General features: G+C 34.4%; 2 protein-coding genes across 3 annotated transcripts; both read right to left on the minus strand.

Moving 5' to 3' along the window:
* Positions 1-164: 164 nt before the first annotated feature.
* Positions 165-14985, minus strand: LOC123702212. The gene is made up of 18 exons (XM_045649900.1): positions 14795-14985; positions 14522-14621; positions 14130-14255; positions 13647-13765; positions 13109-13328; positions 12504-12634; positions 11036-11182; positions 10499-10592; positions 10046-10232; positions 7653-7793; positions 6909-7044; positions 5226-5348; positions 4415-4590; positions 3913-4007; positions 3431-3544; positions 1747-2970; positions 1332-1427; positions 165-995 (listed from the first exon to the last, which is right to left on the minus strand). Exons 1-18 carry the CDS (start codon positions 14824-14826, stop codon positions 912-914), a joined length of 3345 nt encoding a protein of 1114 aa, XP_045505856.1. The 5' UTR covers positions 14827-14985; the 3' UTR covers positions 165-911.
* A 906-nt stretch (positions 14986-15891) lies between these two features.
* LOC123704342 (ARMADILLO BTB ARABIDOPSIS PROTEIN 1-like) lies at positions 15892-17532 on the minus strand. Of its 2 annotated transcripts, none has more exons than XM_045652693.1 (3): positions 17281-17532; positions 17147-17249; positions 15892-17020 (listed from the first exon to the last, which is right to left on the minus strand). In XM_045652693.1, the coding sequence occupies exons 2-3, from the start codon at positions 17174-17176 to the stop codon at positions 16046-16048; spliced, it is 1005 nt and encodes a 334-aa protein (XP_045508649.1). In that variant the 5' UTR covers positions 17177-17249; positions 17281-17532; the 3' UTR covers positions 15892-16045. The 2 variants fall into 2 exon arrangements, with proteins under 2 accessions (XP_045508649.1, XP_045508658.1); XM_045652702.1 differs by having other exon boundaries at positions 17147-17153; positions 17262-17532.

Below are 17532 nucleotides of genomic sequence, written 5' to 3' on the forward strand. Positions count from 1 at the left end.
TAATCCTAAAGTACAGAACAGTAAAAACTGACACTGTGAAATTACCTAGTTTTAACGATATACCTTTGAGTCGATTCGTCTGCAGTATACTTTTGTTACGCTTACGTCTCGTGTGGGAAAGGGCTAATTTATAGAACTTCGGGAATAGAAATAACACAAATATGTATAACAAAAATACTTTTATTACAAAATATGTTTTTACAATCTTGATTTCTGACTTTGATTCACTTAGAACGAAGGTAACAATGCTGGATGGGAACTATCGAATAAAATAACGTCTTTTAATTTAAATTAACTAAAGTTGAGCAGCTAGGTATGCAAATTCATTTTATTCGATATTTCCCAATCCATATAAACCTTTACAATTCTCTACAATATGCACACAAACATTTCTCACTCAAATCTAGCTATTACAACACTTTTTAAACTGTATTTAAAACTTCTGCAGAATGCAACATATTGGTCATAGACAAATTTGTATAAAAAATGCTAAAGTATCTATCACCTCTCAACAAAATTGTTAACAACTTGAAACGTTTTTCCTTTTTTCCTTTGATATCTCATTTCGATAGACGTACTTTTTAAACAACTAAACTCACAATTTGAGTTAAAAGGTGGCCTAGCAACATGAATTGAATTTAACCCCTTATTACTGGGCAGTTAAATTCAAAGTGTATTGTATCGCTCATTAGAAAACTCTGCCTTTACACGCGTAGGCAGAATTTTACATCGGACAATTTTTAAGAATGAGTGTGAGTCTAGTTGTACATTTTACATCAATGATTTTGACTCATAAAACGTGATGTTTTACATCACAAGTATGAAAAGAAAAAAATTAGGTGTAATACAATTTTTACAACAAGGCGTAATTTTCCAAACATTGTATATAACAATAAAATTGTAAGTTTTTGTCAGTGAGGCGCGGGCGGGTGTTTGCTTTGTTTCTGTTGTTCTAGCAGTCTCTCTAGCGGCGAGCCGGGTCCGGACCATAGTGACTGGAAACACAAAATTAATTTAAATTTGATACTTAAAGATAATTAATAGAATTTATTAACAGTTGCTTTGATTACTTGAAATTGAAGAGCTTTTTTATTATAGTCGTTCATCAAAATACAAATAGACAACTAATTAAGGTCTCTCAAATAATTTAGACTATATATCTTATCAATGTTCTCTATTACTTAAAAAAATGAAGCAAAGTGATTATTACTTTTAAAACTGAAAAATAATATACAAAGGGATTCTCTATATATCTCATAATTTCAATGATGAGCTATTGAACCAAAATAAAAACATGTTTAAACCCCGGTAAAACATCATTGTACACATACCTGTGTGGGTAGAAGCGGTGCGGGCGTTGAGTCGGGTGCTCCGCTAAATAGCGAGTACGTGTTGCCGTCAGCTGGCGCTTCGCCCCCCGCCTGTACCTGACCACACAATATAGGTACATTTTACCTATGTTTAAAGTACTCGAGATTATGAAAATTACGTGTTCGTTCTATATAGTAATTCTAGTGCGACGTGCGTAGAATATCAATTCGCGACTTGATTCACTTGAAATGATTCGAAAAACCATTTTGTAGCTAAAATCAATTACCTAAAATAATTTTGTTAATAATATTGGTAATTCGGTATGTGACTACTTAGAGTTAGACAAGTCATTTTTAGACGTTTTAATTCATAGATAACATAAAAAAAACTACACTTTATAAAATAAAAAAAAAACATACAATATACGAAACTTACCCTCATACTATCCAAATTCTTCATACCACCCATATCTTGATTGAACGCCTCATTGTAACCCAGCCCTCTCGGCATATCAAGAGGATTTGAAAAATTAAGTCCCATTTGCTCTTTAGCATTAGAAAACGGCTTATCCAACATTTGTACTGGCGGGTAACTGAATTTGCCAAATTGAGGGTACATGGACGAATCATAACCTACTGGGTTGTAAGTCAGGCTATTTAGAGAATTAAAGTTTGGCGTGTTTACCAAATTCTGAAGAGATAGTTGCGGTTGCCCAATGTTGGATTGAAGATAATTGGGAACTAAGTTGTCTGTCTTCGGAAGATTTTGTGGATTTTGACCCATACTCAGATTTTGACCTAAGTTTTGCAGGTTTTGACCCGGCATTTGGTTGAAGGGTACGTTTTGATAAGGGTTGTTAGAAGGTAGTTGGGAATAGAAGTTAGGCACATTTTGCATGGTTAATGGTGGAGCGGAGAAGTTGGAATTAAAGCTTGGCTGTTCCGGTTTCCACCAGGAAAGTGGTTGTTGATAATTCTGCTCTGGGTTCGGCCAATTCTGCCGCTGCGGGAATGTGTTCGCTTTGAAGTTTTCGTCTCTAAATTTATTGTCATTTTGGTTATCTTGCGCCGCTTGCCAATATCTGTATTGGTTTGCGAATCGTGGGGGCAGATCGTTCAAGAAATTCTTCTTATCCCCGGAAACTTGGTAGTTTTGGTTGGCAAATTTGTGTCCATCTTGGAACATATCCTGGCGGGAACTCTGTTTTTGTAACGCCGCTGTTCTGACGTCAATTTCCTTTGGATTAACCACTGGGAGCCTAATTCCTTGGTTACTGGGACTTTGATAACTCGGGTTATAACTGATCCCCGCGTTTTGTATGCCATAGTTTTTCTGGTAGTTCATTCTTTGCGCATCGTTGTAGTTCTGCGGCATGTTCCATGGGCTATCTTGTCTTTTCTGTTGGTTTTGATTAGGTTGTGATAGTTTAGGGTCTTTTTTATCATCTTTTTCTGGTTTCTTGTCTGGTTCTGCGTTTACAAGGTGGGGGTAGCCGGCGGATTTGTCCTTTAAGGAGAGAATGCCTCCAGTCTTTCTTCCAATGGGAATGTTGGCGAGAGACTTGATCGCTTTCGGTTGTATCACTTTTGGTTTATCATCTTTAGACTCATTGGCGTCGCCTGTTGAGTCCGGTGTTGGAGGCGGAGTTACGAATTTAACCTAAAATAGATAGACATACATTTTAAACTGTTCTTTCTTTATATTAACATAATTTGAATAATGTAAAAATAAGTTAATATCATGGTAAAATAACCCAAATATATTACACATATCAATCCCTTTATTTTTCCGTTTTGAGTACAGTGCAATTATCATATGACAAATAAACAAAAAAGTGATAACTGCGTTAAAAACAACCGACTTCAAACTTGCACTTGCAAAAATGCCCATAAAATAAAAACTACTGGGCCTATCCGAATAATTCAATCCAATTCGACACCATCGCGCATCGAACAAAAAAAGAATCACGTAAATCGGTTCAGAAACCTCGGAGTAATCGGTGTACATACATAAAAAAAAAACATACCGGCCGAATTGATAATCTCCTCCTTTTTTGAAGTCGGTTAAAAACCTAGCAAATTCTTTGAAAATATAACAGATTTCAAATATAGTTTTATACCTGTTTATTAGTCTCCTCCTGTTTGCGCATGATGGCCGCCATTGCGATGTTGACGCGCGGCTTGCGGCACTCTTTTTTATCTTCAGCTTTGGCACTTTCACAGCTTTCTATTTCCTATTTGTGAAAGAAATACACATTACATATATAGAAATACATTTTTTACCTGGATGAAAATTTTAATACATCTATAGATAGAGATTTATCTGTACGTGTATGCGAATTAAGAACAAGTGCATGGACATGGATACAAAGACAGGCTACTTTTTGTCGTTATAACAATATTAAGTATAACACAATCAATCAGGAAAAGCGGAACCTCCTGACACAAGCATTTTATCTAGGAGTAGTAAATTAGTTTAAGACCTAATGTAAACGAAAGAAATACATAATTTGAATTTGTATTTGAACCTATTGTGAAAAAAATTAACATCTGGCAGGATTGAAGGCCGAACTTTTATAGCCTAAATTATTTATTTTTATACCTCAGTAGGCGATGTGTTGGTGGCTAGTGCTCGTTCTTCTCTCGCGCGCTCCAGCGAGCCCTGCGGCTTTAGGATGCCCACACGCTTCTCACGAACTGCGGGAAAAAATAATAAAAAAAATCATTTTTTTCTATACAAATTTGGATAATATGATTCAAAACTTCATTCAATCAGTATTAGTGCAAAGATTTTCAACAGATTTAATCACATCAAAGTATGATAAAACAAATTGTTATGTTATTTAAAGTTCTCTTGATAAACGGTGCACATCGACACTTACCACTTATTCAAGAAACTACACAAAGAGCCCAACATTTAATAGGCCATCCACACGTCTGCCGAACAACGTGACAAACAACGAACACATGGGGACGGCGCTATACAGAGAAGCGAGAAGGCAATAAGTACATCTCTTTTCTTCGTATAGTGCTGTCCCTATGTGTTCGTTGTTTGTCACGTTGTTCGGCAGACGTGTGGATGGCCTATAATAAAAAAATCTCACCCTTTTCCCTAAAATCAGCTTCCGATATGATCACGGGGGGCGGTGGGGCAGTGCTTGTCTCCTCGCTCGGTTCCGGGTTCGAGTCCGTTTGGGCCATAGACAACGACTCCAGAGCTTGCGTCAGTTGCTCCCCGCCCACTTCGCTCGCCGTGAACACTATGGTGTCTTCGTCCTCTCTGTAGTCAATGGAAAAGTATTTTATTATTTTGTCTTTCGCTCAGTCCCCGCTTGCAAAATTAAAAAAAAAATGTGTGCGTGTACTAGTGTACACACATTAGAAGTGAAATTTCTTTATGACCATATTTTTCAAAAAATAATTTACTATATGCAACTTTACAGAAATACGTCGAATCACGCGTGGTAGGGTTAAGAAAAAGATGGCGCGTAAGGAAAAAATGTTACACTTAATTTTTTTCCAACCCCGATGAAGAAGTTTCACTTCAAAAAATATACAGTTTGTGTAATTTTGTAATAAAGCAACGAAAAAGTAAAAAATGTGAATATTCCGTTATTTTAATAATTATTGATGAAATTTAATTGGCACGTTGCTGATGAGGCGTAAGAGGGACATGATTGTTTGCTAGATGAAGGCGCGGGTTCAAATCCCGCCTAGTGTTCGAATTTTTTCTAATCTTTGTAAATTTATATGATAATACATTACTTTTTTACAATTTTGCATTAAGCAAGAAAAAAAAAAAAACAATTCCAAAGCAAAAAAAATCATACAATATTCATAAAATCGCAAAAAATAACACAAAACATGTATTTTGTATTTGTTAGACAAGCAAAATCTCAAGAAATCGCAACTCACGTGTATGCGATATGCTCGGCGAACAGTTCGGCGAGCCGCTTGCCGAGCGCGAGCAGGCGGCGCGCGCGCACGCGCTGCTCCAGCTCCGGCTCGCCCACTAGGCTCAGGCTGCTCACGTCCGCGCTACATGTGTATAGATTATTGCAATTACACAGTTTATATAAATAAATAATAAAAAAAATATATATTTTATAATATTTCTTTCTTTCAAATATCTATAGAAACATGGAAAATCAATATTTCATTGCACATATGGATTAAGACAAATTTTAATAAGCCATAAAGTTTTAATAATTTACGAAACGGACTCTTTAGGGAATAACTTTGAAATGCATTATAAATAAGTAATCTAAGTTTATATCTATGAAAAAATAGAGGTATTATGCACGACAATAAACCACCAATTTTTTGAATTACAATTTAAAACAGATGAATAATAAATGTGAAAATTAAAATAAGAACTGACAACCCGGTCGGATCCAGAGCGATTATCTAATAAGTACATAGATCCATCACAATATACAGATACATACAGTAAGGAAACTTCATACAAAATATTCGAAATGGCTCCCCCCCCATAAAGCGTGTTTTCGAGGGTATTGAGGGGGATCGATAGTAGCGGGTGACACATCCACAGATTTTGAATATAGTATGGAAAAAAGTTTAAAGTGATGTCATTTCACATTAAATAAATATCGATTGTTTCAGTTTGTAGCCCTTTCAATAAATATATATCTGTATCGTATCTGACTACAAGTTAAAAAGAGACTATTTTTTAATTTCTTTAGATATGGCAGTATGAGTTTTAAATTATGTTGACATATTTTCTACCAAAATGATAGCTACAAATAGTACCTATTAGGAGTCCAGTCTGTTTAAAGACCGCATCTATTTTTTACGCAATCTAGAAGAGCACGAAAATCTAAAAAATGGAAACCTTAAAAAATCTTGTTTAAATTTATGTGCATAATTACTTACGTAAATATTAGGGAAGAAAAAGATAGATATTATAATAATTATTGTATTTTTATCGATACGTGACTTTACCACTTTGTCAAGCACTAAGCCTGTCAAACTATTTTCTTTTTCATCCTAAAACAAAAAGGTTATATAAAAGGAGGTTCTATGTTCGTATAATAATAATTTTAATTTATTTTTGCATATTTTGTGTTTTTTAATAATAATTTATCGTTTTAAAAATAATTTAGTAGGTATACCTACATACAAGTATTGTTAATTCTGGTTTAAAATAATTATTGAATACTTATATGTATCATACAAATATTAAGCATTATAAATAATTTAGGTAGGTACCTACATTAAAATAGCCTTCGGCGTCCAAAAAAGACAAGATTTCGAAATATAGCACTGAAAAAAACGTACCTATTTACTTTTACAAGGTATATATTTTATTGAGATTGTTTCTTCTTGTAAATTCATATTTAGGCTACACCATTTTTTAATTTTAACGGGTTTTAATCTCAAAATTACCACAAAGTCAACTGTGAAAAAAAGCAAACAGAAATATACAGGTCGAATTGATAACCTCCTCCATTTTTGAAGTCGGTTAAATATCAAAAAGGTAACAGTCCTATAACTATACGTCATAATTTCATCGCAGGGGCTTAGTTTCCTAACTGTATGTACGTAGTATATATCTGTCAACTGTGGATCCATCCTCACCCGGTATCCTCATCAGGCTGAACATCGGGCAGGTCGCGCCAGGCGGCGTGACTAGCGAACTTCAGCCCCTTGAGCGCGCCCTCCAGCGGCACGAAACCGTTCAGCTCCTCGTCCTCCGGGAGGGGGACGAGGTCGACTGGAACAGCATATATTATAAAAAAAATAATTTATAAAGGAAATTTGGTGGTTTTTGAAATTCGACTTTAATAAGAATGTCTAACATCCATACTAATATTATAAATGCGAAAGTAACTCTGTCTGTCTGTCTGTCTGTTACTCAATCACGCCTTAACTACTGAACCAATTTGCATGAAATTTGGTATGGAGATATTTTGATACCCGAGAAAGGACATAGGATAGGTTTTATCCCGGAAATCCCACGGGAACGGGAACTATGCGGGTTTTTCTTCGACTGCGCGGGCGAAGCTGCGGGTGGAAAGCTAGTGTCTTATAAGGTCGAATGTCTTTTGGTGAATAGCTAAAAATTTATTGCACTTTATTAATATGTGCCATATAGTTAGCAATGCCAATAAATTTGATTTTTCTTCAACGCTTGTTTCTTTCGACTTGAATTTTGCCAAAAAAATTTGAGGCCAGTTTTAAGTTCATTCTTGAGCAGTTATTTTTAGCGGTAAACTATTATTTTTTCCGCATTTTGACGATACAAAAGCACTTCTAAACAATATCTAGTTAAATAAATACATTATTGAGTTTGAAATTCATCCCAAATATCCTAATACTCACACTTATCATCCCTCAACGAGGCTGTTTCAGCCAGTTTGTTGAACACGTGCGCAAGCGCAGCCCAGATCTGCGGTCGGGATTTCCACGCAGATGACTTCACTACTTTAGGGTTGCATACTATCCACTGCAGGAATATCTTTACTGTGAAATAAAATTATTCGTTTAAATAGAAAAACCGATAATATTCTTACATTGATATCGTTGAAATTGATAATTTTGGTTTTATGGCATTCAAATGCTTTATAAATATAAATTTATAAATAATAGAAAAATTTCGATCACGAGGCGGGACTCGAACCCGCATCCTTTCAGGCCATTCCGGGGCGGATGCCTGACCAACTCGTACACTCGTGACCCGCCCGCGCCAGAGCGATCGAATTTATTCTATTGATATCGTATTTAGTGGACTTGCGTGTAAGTAATTTTTTTTTATTGACTGTACTAAGATCTCAATGTTAAAAACATATTTATAAATCTTTTCTGTCCGAGGTAAAACTTTTGCGGGCAATTCAGCAGTATAATTGTAGTATAATGATATTACTTCGGGCGTCCCGCAGGGATCGCATCTCGGTCCCTTATTGTATAACATCTACTTATTCGACATTAGTAACTGCTTTGTAAATTCTAATTTCCTACTTTATGCTGACGATAAAAAAATATTCAGAAAAGTCACTTCCTTTTACGATTGTCAATGTCTTCAAGATGATCTTAATAGATTAAGTGACTATTATAAATTAAATAAAATATCAATTAATATAAAAAAATGCCAAAAAGTAAGTTTCACCCGTAATAAAAATAATAATATTATTAGTTTTGATTATAAAATTAATAGTGAAAGTATACCAGCTGTTACTTCAGTACGGGACCTAGGTGTGATTCTGGACGTCAAACTAGCATATCGTACGCACGTGGATTTTATTGTTCATAAAGCCTACAAAAATCTTGGTTTCATCTTGCGACAAGCTGATCCATTTAAAGACATTACTTGCTTGAAAGTTCTTTATTTTGCCTACGTACGTAGTGTTCTCGAATTTGCAAGTGTGATCTGGCGACCGCAATATAAATGTCACATCAAAAGATTGGAAGCAATACAAAAAATTTTTGTGAACAAAATGAATTATAAAACAAAACAATATTCGTTGAATTATGAACAGTCTTGCTCCCACTATGGGTTAAATACTTTGGAGGATAGGAGAGATATAATAGATATTATGTTGTTATACGATATTGTGAACAACAAGTTTGACTATTCCACAGCGTTGGAAAATATAAAGTATCTTGTACCCACACAGCGTACTCGCCACACACGCCTATTCCACGTGCCGGCTACATCAACTAATTATCTAAAAATGTCACCATTCCACAGGCTCCCGGACATTTATAATAAAAAATTCTCTTCTGTGGATCCCTTCTATTTATCACGTACTAGTTTTAAAAAGCAAATCTTACAATTAATCAATACTGAATCTCAGCTCACATAATAATATAATAAATTAGCATTTTACACTCACTGCTATTACACTCACACATTCTCATACTTGCACTTTCACACACACACTCACACACACAATCACATCCTACTAACCAGGTAATATTACATTAAATTGGTTTTAATTTATTATGAATTTGTAGATATTTATAACATTTTCTTTCTTTATAAATACTTATTGGGCTTGATCAATGCTTACCTTCAAAAAATTCAAATCCCCTAAGTAATATTCATATTTTGTAAAATTCTTATAATTAGTCTTTGTTCACATACATATTTTATTTCACTACCTATTGGTGTACCTTTTAATTGGCGTAGCTTAGTATTAATTCATCTCAAAAATTGTATCACTAGCTGTAAGGTACCTTATTATAAATAAATAAATAATAAATAAATAATAATCGAGTGTAAGCAGGCAAGTACAGTCACATCTAACCATAATAATTTACTATACTAATCTGTTCGTCTTTTCTACTCAACTGTACTCTTATTTATACTTATAATATTATAAATCTGAAGAGTCTGTTTGTTTGTTTATTTAACTACTAGTCCGATTTGAAAAATTATTTCGGTGTTAGATAGCCCATTTATCGAGGAAGGCTATATGTATATCATTACGCTAAGACGCGCTAAGGCGCGGAGTCTTGCAGGTGAAACCGCAAACCGCAGCTTGTGTAAAATAAAAGGTACATACACTGAAATAAAGCTTTAGCAGTCGGTCGTTCAGCACTATAAGCAGGTAATAGCAAGTACAGTCGCGTACAACCGTGATACTACTTTACTATCTTTTCTAATAAATCAGTCTTTTCTACCCGATTGTACTCTTATATAAACCATAATACTATACTTTACTATCAGTATTTTCTACCCGAGTGTACCTTAATATTAATTAAAAGGTACATACACGTCGGTAAGGCTTTAGCAGGCGGTCGTTCAGCGGTATAAGCAGGCAATAGTAACGCAAGTACAGTCGCGGCCGCAAGTGATCCCGCCAACTGCGCAGCTGTGGCTTCTCCTTCGCTTAGAGCGTTTGTTTCGAGCGACAGATCTTCTGTGGTCGAGTGTACTATCCATATTATAACGCAGGCCATCTGTAAAATATAATATTGTCACAATTTTTTTCTAATTAACTTTTAAGTTATATGCTAGCAGTGGAAACATATATGGGCTGATAATGATGATGATAATTTTTTTATGGGACCAACACGGGAACCATCCGCTTTCAAATAAATAAAAGAATCATCAAAATCGGTTCACCCAGTTGAAAGGTAAAACAGTCAAAATAAGTACCTCCTTTTTTTAGGAGTCGGTTGAAAAGTATTGAATATTTCACAAAGTGTATTGCATATATTCTTACCTTTATAAGTGTAAGGGAATCAAAACTGTCTGTAGCTATCAATGGCGATAGGGAAGAGTTCAATGTATTGACTAGTTCCGAGGCACTCTCCAGTCTGAAGAAAAAGTATAAGTATAAATTTTATGAAAAAAAAATTATTGTTTATTATTTTGTTTTGTACCATTCAAACACAAATGCAAATAAGAAAATAAATTTTAGATAAGAAAAAATTCGATTGCGAGGTGGGATTCGAACCCGCGACTATTTGCCAAACCGGGGCAACGCCTAGCCTTTCCACCCGTGATCGTAATCTAAGCAATTTTTTTTTCTACAATTTCGGTTGTATATCCTTAGGGAAAATCCCGTTTAATGATCGATTATTTTATTTTGAAAAAAACATATCTTTTATAATTTTTGTCCTTATCTCCAGCGAACGGGTCTATACTTTTTGTATCATACTAATACCGCCCACGCACGAATGCGAGTCGTGTCGCGACTTGCCGACTGTCGGCGACTTGCTGGCTATCACTACAACTAGCCCAACATCGCAACACTCACTGATCCACCGTGTGCAAGTAGTGCAAGGCGCGCAGCAGCTCGCCCACGTACGAGTGCGAGTCGAGCCGCGACTTGCTGACTGTCGGCGACTTGCTCTCCGACACGCCGGTCAGCACGGGCAGCGGGCTGGCGTCCTTGCCGTCGCGGCTGCAAATGAGATAATTTTGATTAGATAGTTTTTATGTCTCTTTCATGCAATTTTTTTTCTCTTTTTAATCAATATTGATTGATGATTAATATCATTGAATTTTTGTTTGCTTTCCCCCATTTTCAATATATCTCTCTGTTTCTACACCGTCAACATATCTTCTCCCTTTATCAGCAGCCCTTTCCCTCCCAAGTCCCACTAATTAATTACACTGGTCTGCAAAGAAATCCTCCTTTGAATAAAAATATGATAAACATGGAGATCTTAACATGCTGAATCTAGATCTGCTTTCAGTTTTTTTGTATCACGTCTAAATTTTTTTTTTATTGTCGTTTTTAAATACCTCAAAATTCTGTATTGTTTGGTAGTCTCTCTTGCAATAATGCTATTTTATTCGGTCTTTATGATATTTTTCATCACAAAAATGACTTGAATTTATAAAACTAGAACGATATCTACTAAAGACATTATTTTTACACTAATTTGTAGGGAATTTATGGGCTTCCGTAGTTCTCATCATGACTCCGCTGCGCTCAGTTCAAAGTAAAGTTTTAAGGTGACGGTTGATGATTTTATCCTAATAATTGGGTACAATTTTTATATTGTACTTTTATATTGATGAAAATTTGTAAATAATGTCAACCATAAAGCAAAATTGAATAACGTGTTATGAATTTTTAAACGACACCACATCGAAAGCGCGAGTCTTTAGTGTGGTCTCTAGGGACTGCAAATGCGGGAGCTTAGATAAGAATTAAATTATGAAATTAAGCAGACTAAAGCTGTAAAAAGAGTATCCGGTGACCACTATGAAACATTTCACCAGAAGTTTGAGAGGAGATACGGAAAAGCTAACTGAAAATATAGTGAAATATAGATAATAAGTTGGCAGCAAAGATTGATGATTTTACTTGATCGATTCGTCGCGAAACTCCTTATAAAATATTAAAAGAAAAGAAAACTACTAATTGAAACAATGTAAATAATGTGTAATTATATTATCTTATAGTTTTTAATAGTTTTCTTGACATTATTTGTAATATTCAAACCTAATTATTAAAATAACGATGTATTCTTAGAACAAAAAATGGGTTTCTTTCTAATTAAACTACAAAAAATCTAGACGTGATACAAATTTTTTAATACTTAATTTCTGTTCAGAAGTATCACTTCTATAATAATCTTGTGCAAAAATAAGAAGGAGCGCGAAAAAAATTTTTTTTGCAGACCAGTGTTATCCACCGACAGCAGCGAGCGCACGTCCTAGTGCACCGCTACACTAGCGCCAGTGAACTGACGCTAGTGACTGTCCCCACTCACCAGGCGGCGGCTGCGAGCGTGCGCGCGAGGTTGGCGGGCGCGGGCGGGAAGGGCGCGCGCACCAGCAGCGAGCGCACGTGCCAGTACACTGCCGCGAGGCGACGCCCACGCCGCCACGCCACTAGCGCCAGCTGATGGTAACAGAAAAATTTGCATACTTATTTTATCCTTACATAGTGTAAAACAAAGTCACTTTGTCTGTCCCTATGTCCCTATATCTCTATGTCCCTTTGTATGCTTAAATCTTTAAAACTACGCAACGGATTTTGATGCGGTTTTTTTTAATAGATAGAGTGATTCAAGAGGGAGGTTTTAGTATATAATTTATTAGGTTTTAGACAAAGCGGGCGAAGCTGCGGGCGGTAGGCTAGTATTTCAATAAAATAAATAGGAAACAAAACACAAAATTATACCTTAAAAAAAGTGCGTTCATAAAAAATACACAAGTCAGAAGTGAAACTTCTGCTTCTTACTCTCTCTCAATCGAACTCAATAGCTCTTCTTCGAAAAAAAAACGCTGCTCACCATCGTGACGGTGATAAAATATGTTTCACTTCAAAAACATAATATAACGAGACAGTGTAACACAAAATAGAAAACTGCACCTGGTTATATGGTTGTCCAGAGTGCGCAGACACGGCAAGCGCATGCCTATAAAAGGTGTGGGCCACCCGCAGCTGCTGCCTGTACCGCGCAAGGTCCCCCAGGTGCACGAGGCAGTGTTGGCACGCGTAGCGCGCGGCTGCGACACCGGCAGTGTTGTTTAGTGTGATCCCAGCGGTGGGCTCCCAGCCTTCCACTGCGCCCACGAGGGACGCGCGACGGCTGGGGATATTATGGACAAATTAACTAAGCTACATTTTTAATCAATTTATTTTTAGAGGATCAATGCTGCTACTGACTTTAACACAATATTGTTAGGCAGAATATTACGAAATCAACATCATTTTCTAAAAAGTGATAAAATATCAGAAAAAAAAATTATCATATATTTACTTACTTTGAAATAAAAAAAAAACAATAAGTGAACCTTAACTAACTACCATATTTCTAACATTTACTCATATTAAATGGCAAGTTAATATGAATATAATATGTAGTTTAACAAAACTTTAAATAAAATATCCATCAGAAGGTGCTGACCGAAATGGTAAATCAAGTTTGTATGTGGTGCAAATTTGGTGGAGCAGGCACAGGTAGAAGCCGGCTGCAGCTTGGAGCACCCAAGACAGCATCCCTTGGGCCTCGCTACGTTGGGCATTCTGAAATTCATTATTAAAAGAGAATATTGAAGAAAATAAATAAACACAATAAGAAATTACTTAGTTTTACTTTTTTATTTATGCTTAGAACCAATAATTGCTGATTCAGTTAATTTGTGTTCTACTGTACAGACTTTTTGTAATACATACAAAGGTTATAAACTACATACATACATACTCATAAAATTTAGCACTATGGTTTCTTTCATCTTGTGGAATTTTTGAAAATTAGATAAGGGTTTGTGTTATACTAACAAAGTTATGGGCAGAAAACTATCTACTAAGTTTTAAGATGTAATATCTGTATTTCAAGATCCGGAATTAACTTGATTACAAGTAACTAACATAATATTGCTTATACTACCTTCCTATCTTTAGATATGGCTTGCAGTGCCTCAATTTGCTGCTTAAATCCAACATTCCAAAGATCTTGCTCCACTTTCTTTTCCAAAGCATAATCTAGGTCTAAGGTCAACACTTTTTGATATGCCTGAAAATTAAAGTATAAAATGATTTTTTAATTAACGGTCTAAAAAAGAGAAAAATTGAACTTGCCAACACAAGCCAATTTTTTACAATATGCCAGAAATACATTAATTGATATAACATTTAAAATTCCTATAGGATAAGACACAGTATGCACTAAAGTTTAACATAATGTGTAGTAATCATTGATATTTTTAAAATAAACTTGAAAGTTACTAACTAGAATTTATTTTCAAATTGTGAATAAAGAAATGGTTTTATGATAAATACCTTCTGCAATTGTTGCTGAGTAGCCCAAAGGCTTCGATCTTGTAACATAGAAGTGCCATTATGACATTTTATAACTTTTTGTTTCAAATCATCTGCTTCCCTGAAAAATAAGTGATTCATTTTAATGCTTACATTTTAAAAAGGTAATGTATTTGTTTAATAAGGATAAACATTTCACTGACCAATAGTTACAAGACAAGAGAATATTACATATTGTATGATAACACATTTACATGGAAAATTATTAAATCATATCAAAACATCTCGACTAACCTTAGAACTTGAGCGGCAGCATTTAAGACCATTTTGAGCGGAGGCGAAGCGCCTCAATATTTGTCATAGCATTTGGAATTAAATCCTTAGTTATGATCTACGCTAGCCTAAAGGAGAAAACAAAATTTCTAAAAACAATAATCCATGTACAATCAAATAAAATTCTACATTGTATTGTCACAATCACAAATTTTGTCATTTGTCAAAAACAATGGAATGATTTTGACAATTGACAGTGCTTATTTTTTTTATTCAAAATTCATACAAAAAAAACAAAAATTTGTAACAAGATTAATGAAAAAGTTATCGATATTATAATAATTATTATTGTTTATATAAAATAATCTATATACCTAGTTATTATTATTGTTATATTTAATTTCTCTAAAAGTTCTATTTAAAACGATATTAATTTATCTATCTTCATCTATACTAATAATACAAAATCGAAGTTTGTTTGTTTGAGCGCGCTTAGCTAAGGAACTACTATTAACTATACCGTTTCATGCTTGTTTCATGGTTTCACCGCGACCGTTGCCGTTGGGAATGACAGCAGAAAATACCTAGTACATGGTATCACTGAGATACATATATAAAATATTACCCTCATTTTTTATTATAAAAACTAGCGGTCCGACCGTCGCGGTCGTACATGTTTATGTTTTCTTCCATAAAAACCATCCTCGTCAAGGAATATTATAAAAAAAAAACCGCGATTATATAATAGCTTTTAGCCTTCCTCGATGAATGGGCTATCTAACACCGAAAGAATTTTTCAAATCGGACCAGTAGTTCCTGATATTAGCGCGTTCAAACAAACACACTCTTGAGCTTTATAATATGTATTAGTATAGATTTAAAAATGATTTCATCAGGATCATAGGTATTGCAAAAAATATGACATAAAATTTTGAGATATTTATCATCCAAATGAATCAAAAGTAATCGATTAATTTAAGGATTGTAAGTATAAAGTATTTTTGATGATAAAAATTAAAAATAAATATAAAATATACTCTGTTGCTACGCTCAGTTGTTATGTTATATTATTAATTCTTCGAAAATGGATGGGTGGATGGGTAAATAAAACAAAAATATATTTTAAATAAAACTTTATAGTTTAGGAATAACATCTAATAACTTTGTGCTTATATTCTAAAATCCAAACAAAAACAAATCACAGAAATTCAATATAAAGAAAAATATGATTATTATTTATTATCATCTATTTTTCAATTCCTTCTAAACATCTTACGACACCAGGAATTTGCACAATTCACGCACTAATGCTGCATTATTTAGCTCTTCAAAAATACAATTATCCAGTGTTGCCATATTTTTCTTAATAAACAAAAGAGAAGCTGTCTTTAAAGCCTGTGAATTGTAGGAATCGGCAACAGCCAACATTTCTAACGCATTGTCTATGGACAGTTGTTGTATTAAAGCATGTTCAGACAGCTCCCTCAAGCCTTCAAGATTGAAACGATCAGCCAGAATTAACATGTTGAAGAAATTAATTTCATCAAGGTCTTTCAAGGTTCCTGTATAAATAAAAGTTAGGAGATGATGTAGGTCCTCTTTTCCAACTTCAATCAACTTAACACATCCATTTTTGGACTCCGCAGTGTCTTCTTTCAACATAGCTCGGAATACCTCACTGTGGGCTGTTAACAGAATCTTGTGAACATGGAACTTTCCACCATCTTCAGACTCTACTGTGAAATCAGCCCCAATTGGATCTTCTAGCAATGTCCCAAAGTCAAGCAAATTTTTAGGACTCTCCACAATTACATTACTTTCATCTTCCATAAATGATATTGTTATATACAACTGCTTGCCTTTCAACAGATCTAACTCGAACTTTTCAAACGTGAAGGTTGTTAAATATTTATGAGATTGCTCCTGCACATTCTCAAACTGAATTTTGGTCAAATTTGATGATAAAAATGCAATGTTTTTCTCTTTATCAAATGTTATACTGTTTGAGTTACTTATTCGTACATTAATTGTGCTCTCTTGCTTGTTTGTCATGAAGATGTGAACAAGAAACATTTCTGCAACCTGCTCAGTTTTAAAAAAAAACCAATAGTCGGGAACATCTTGAATATATGTCCCACCAATGTCATAGAAATTAGGTCGATGACATTTTTCATATAGAGCGTCTAGACATAAGTACCTTGCTTCAGATGTTTGACATGGTTGGTGACCAAGAATGACAAAGTTATCCTGCAAAGAAAAATATTACACAATAAATTACCTTTTCTTTTTGAATTTCTACGCGAAGTAATACAATTTCATTATCTTTAAATATGATAAAGTTATCATTAACTAAAAACTATAAATGATATTTACCATCACAAAGTCCAATTTGTTTTTTTCCATGGCTAATGTCTCCACCAGTTGATTAGTTGTTCAGGGTTTATAAAAATTTTAGAACTGAATATACAATAATATTGCAACTTCTAAAGAAGTTTTAAAGTCCTATGACTCACTACAGGACCGGTGATTACGTTATCGACAAATTTTTTAACACTGGAAAAGCCAACAGGAAAATATTGTTATTTCGAGATTATTGAATTTAAATATTATATTACTCGATATGAAAAATAACTAGTTTGTTATAATAAACCAAAGGTTTTTATGTTATATTCACAATCGATTCTTATTTTTAGCTGAGATTTAAAGAAACATAGAGAAACATAGGTATCAAAATATTAAATTAATGTCTGCCGTCTCAC

Source organism: Colias croceus, chromosome 2 (assembly GCF_905220415.1).
Source record: "Colias croceus chromosome 2, ilColCroc2.1".
Classification (NCBI taxonomy): Eukaryota; Metazoa; Arthropoda; class Insecta; order Lepidoptera; family Pieridae; genus Colias; species Colias croceus.

What these genes read in the sequence shown, in the direction of transcription:
- LOC123702212 (XM_045649900.1), bottom strand. Translation starts at nt 14,826, where the DNA reads ATGGTCTTAAATGCTGCCGCTCAAGTTCTAAG. An exon ending in CCATATCTAAAGATAGGAAG is followed by an intron (nt 13,766 to 14,129) that starts GTAGTATAAGCA and finishes AATGAATTTCAG; the next exon opens with AATGCCCAACGTAGCGAGGC. An exon ending in GCCGAGCATATCGCATACAC is followed by an intron (nt 4,591 to 5,225) that starts GTGAGTTGCGAT and finishes CATTGACTACAG; the next exon opens with AGAGGACGAAGACACCATAG.
- LOC123704342 (XM_045652693.1), bottom strand. Translation starts at nt 17,176, where the DNA reads ATGGAAAAAAACAAATTGGACTTTGTGATG. An exon ending in ACAAATTGGACTTTGTGATG is followed by an intron (nt 17,021 to 17,146) that starts GTAAATATCATT and finishes TTTTCTTTGCAG; the next exon opens with GATAACTTTGTCATTCTTGG.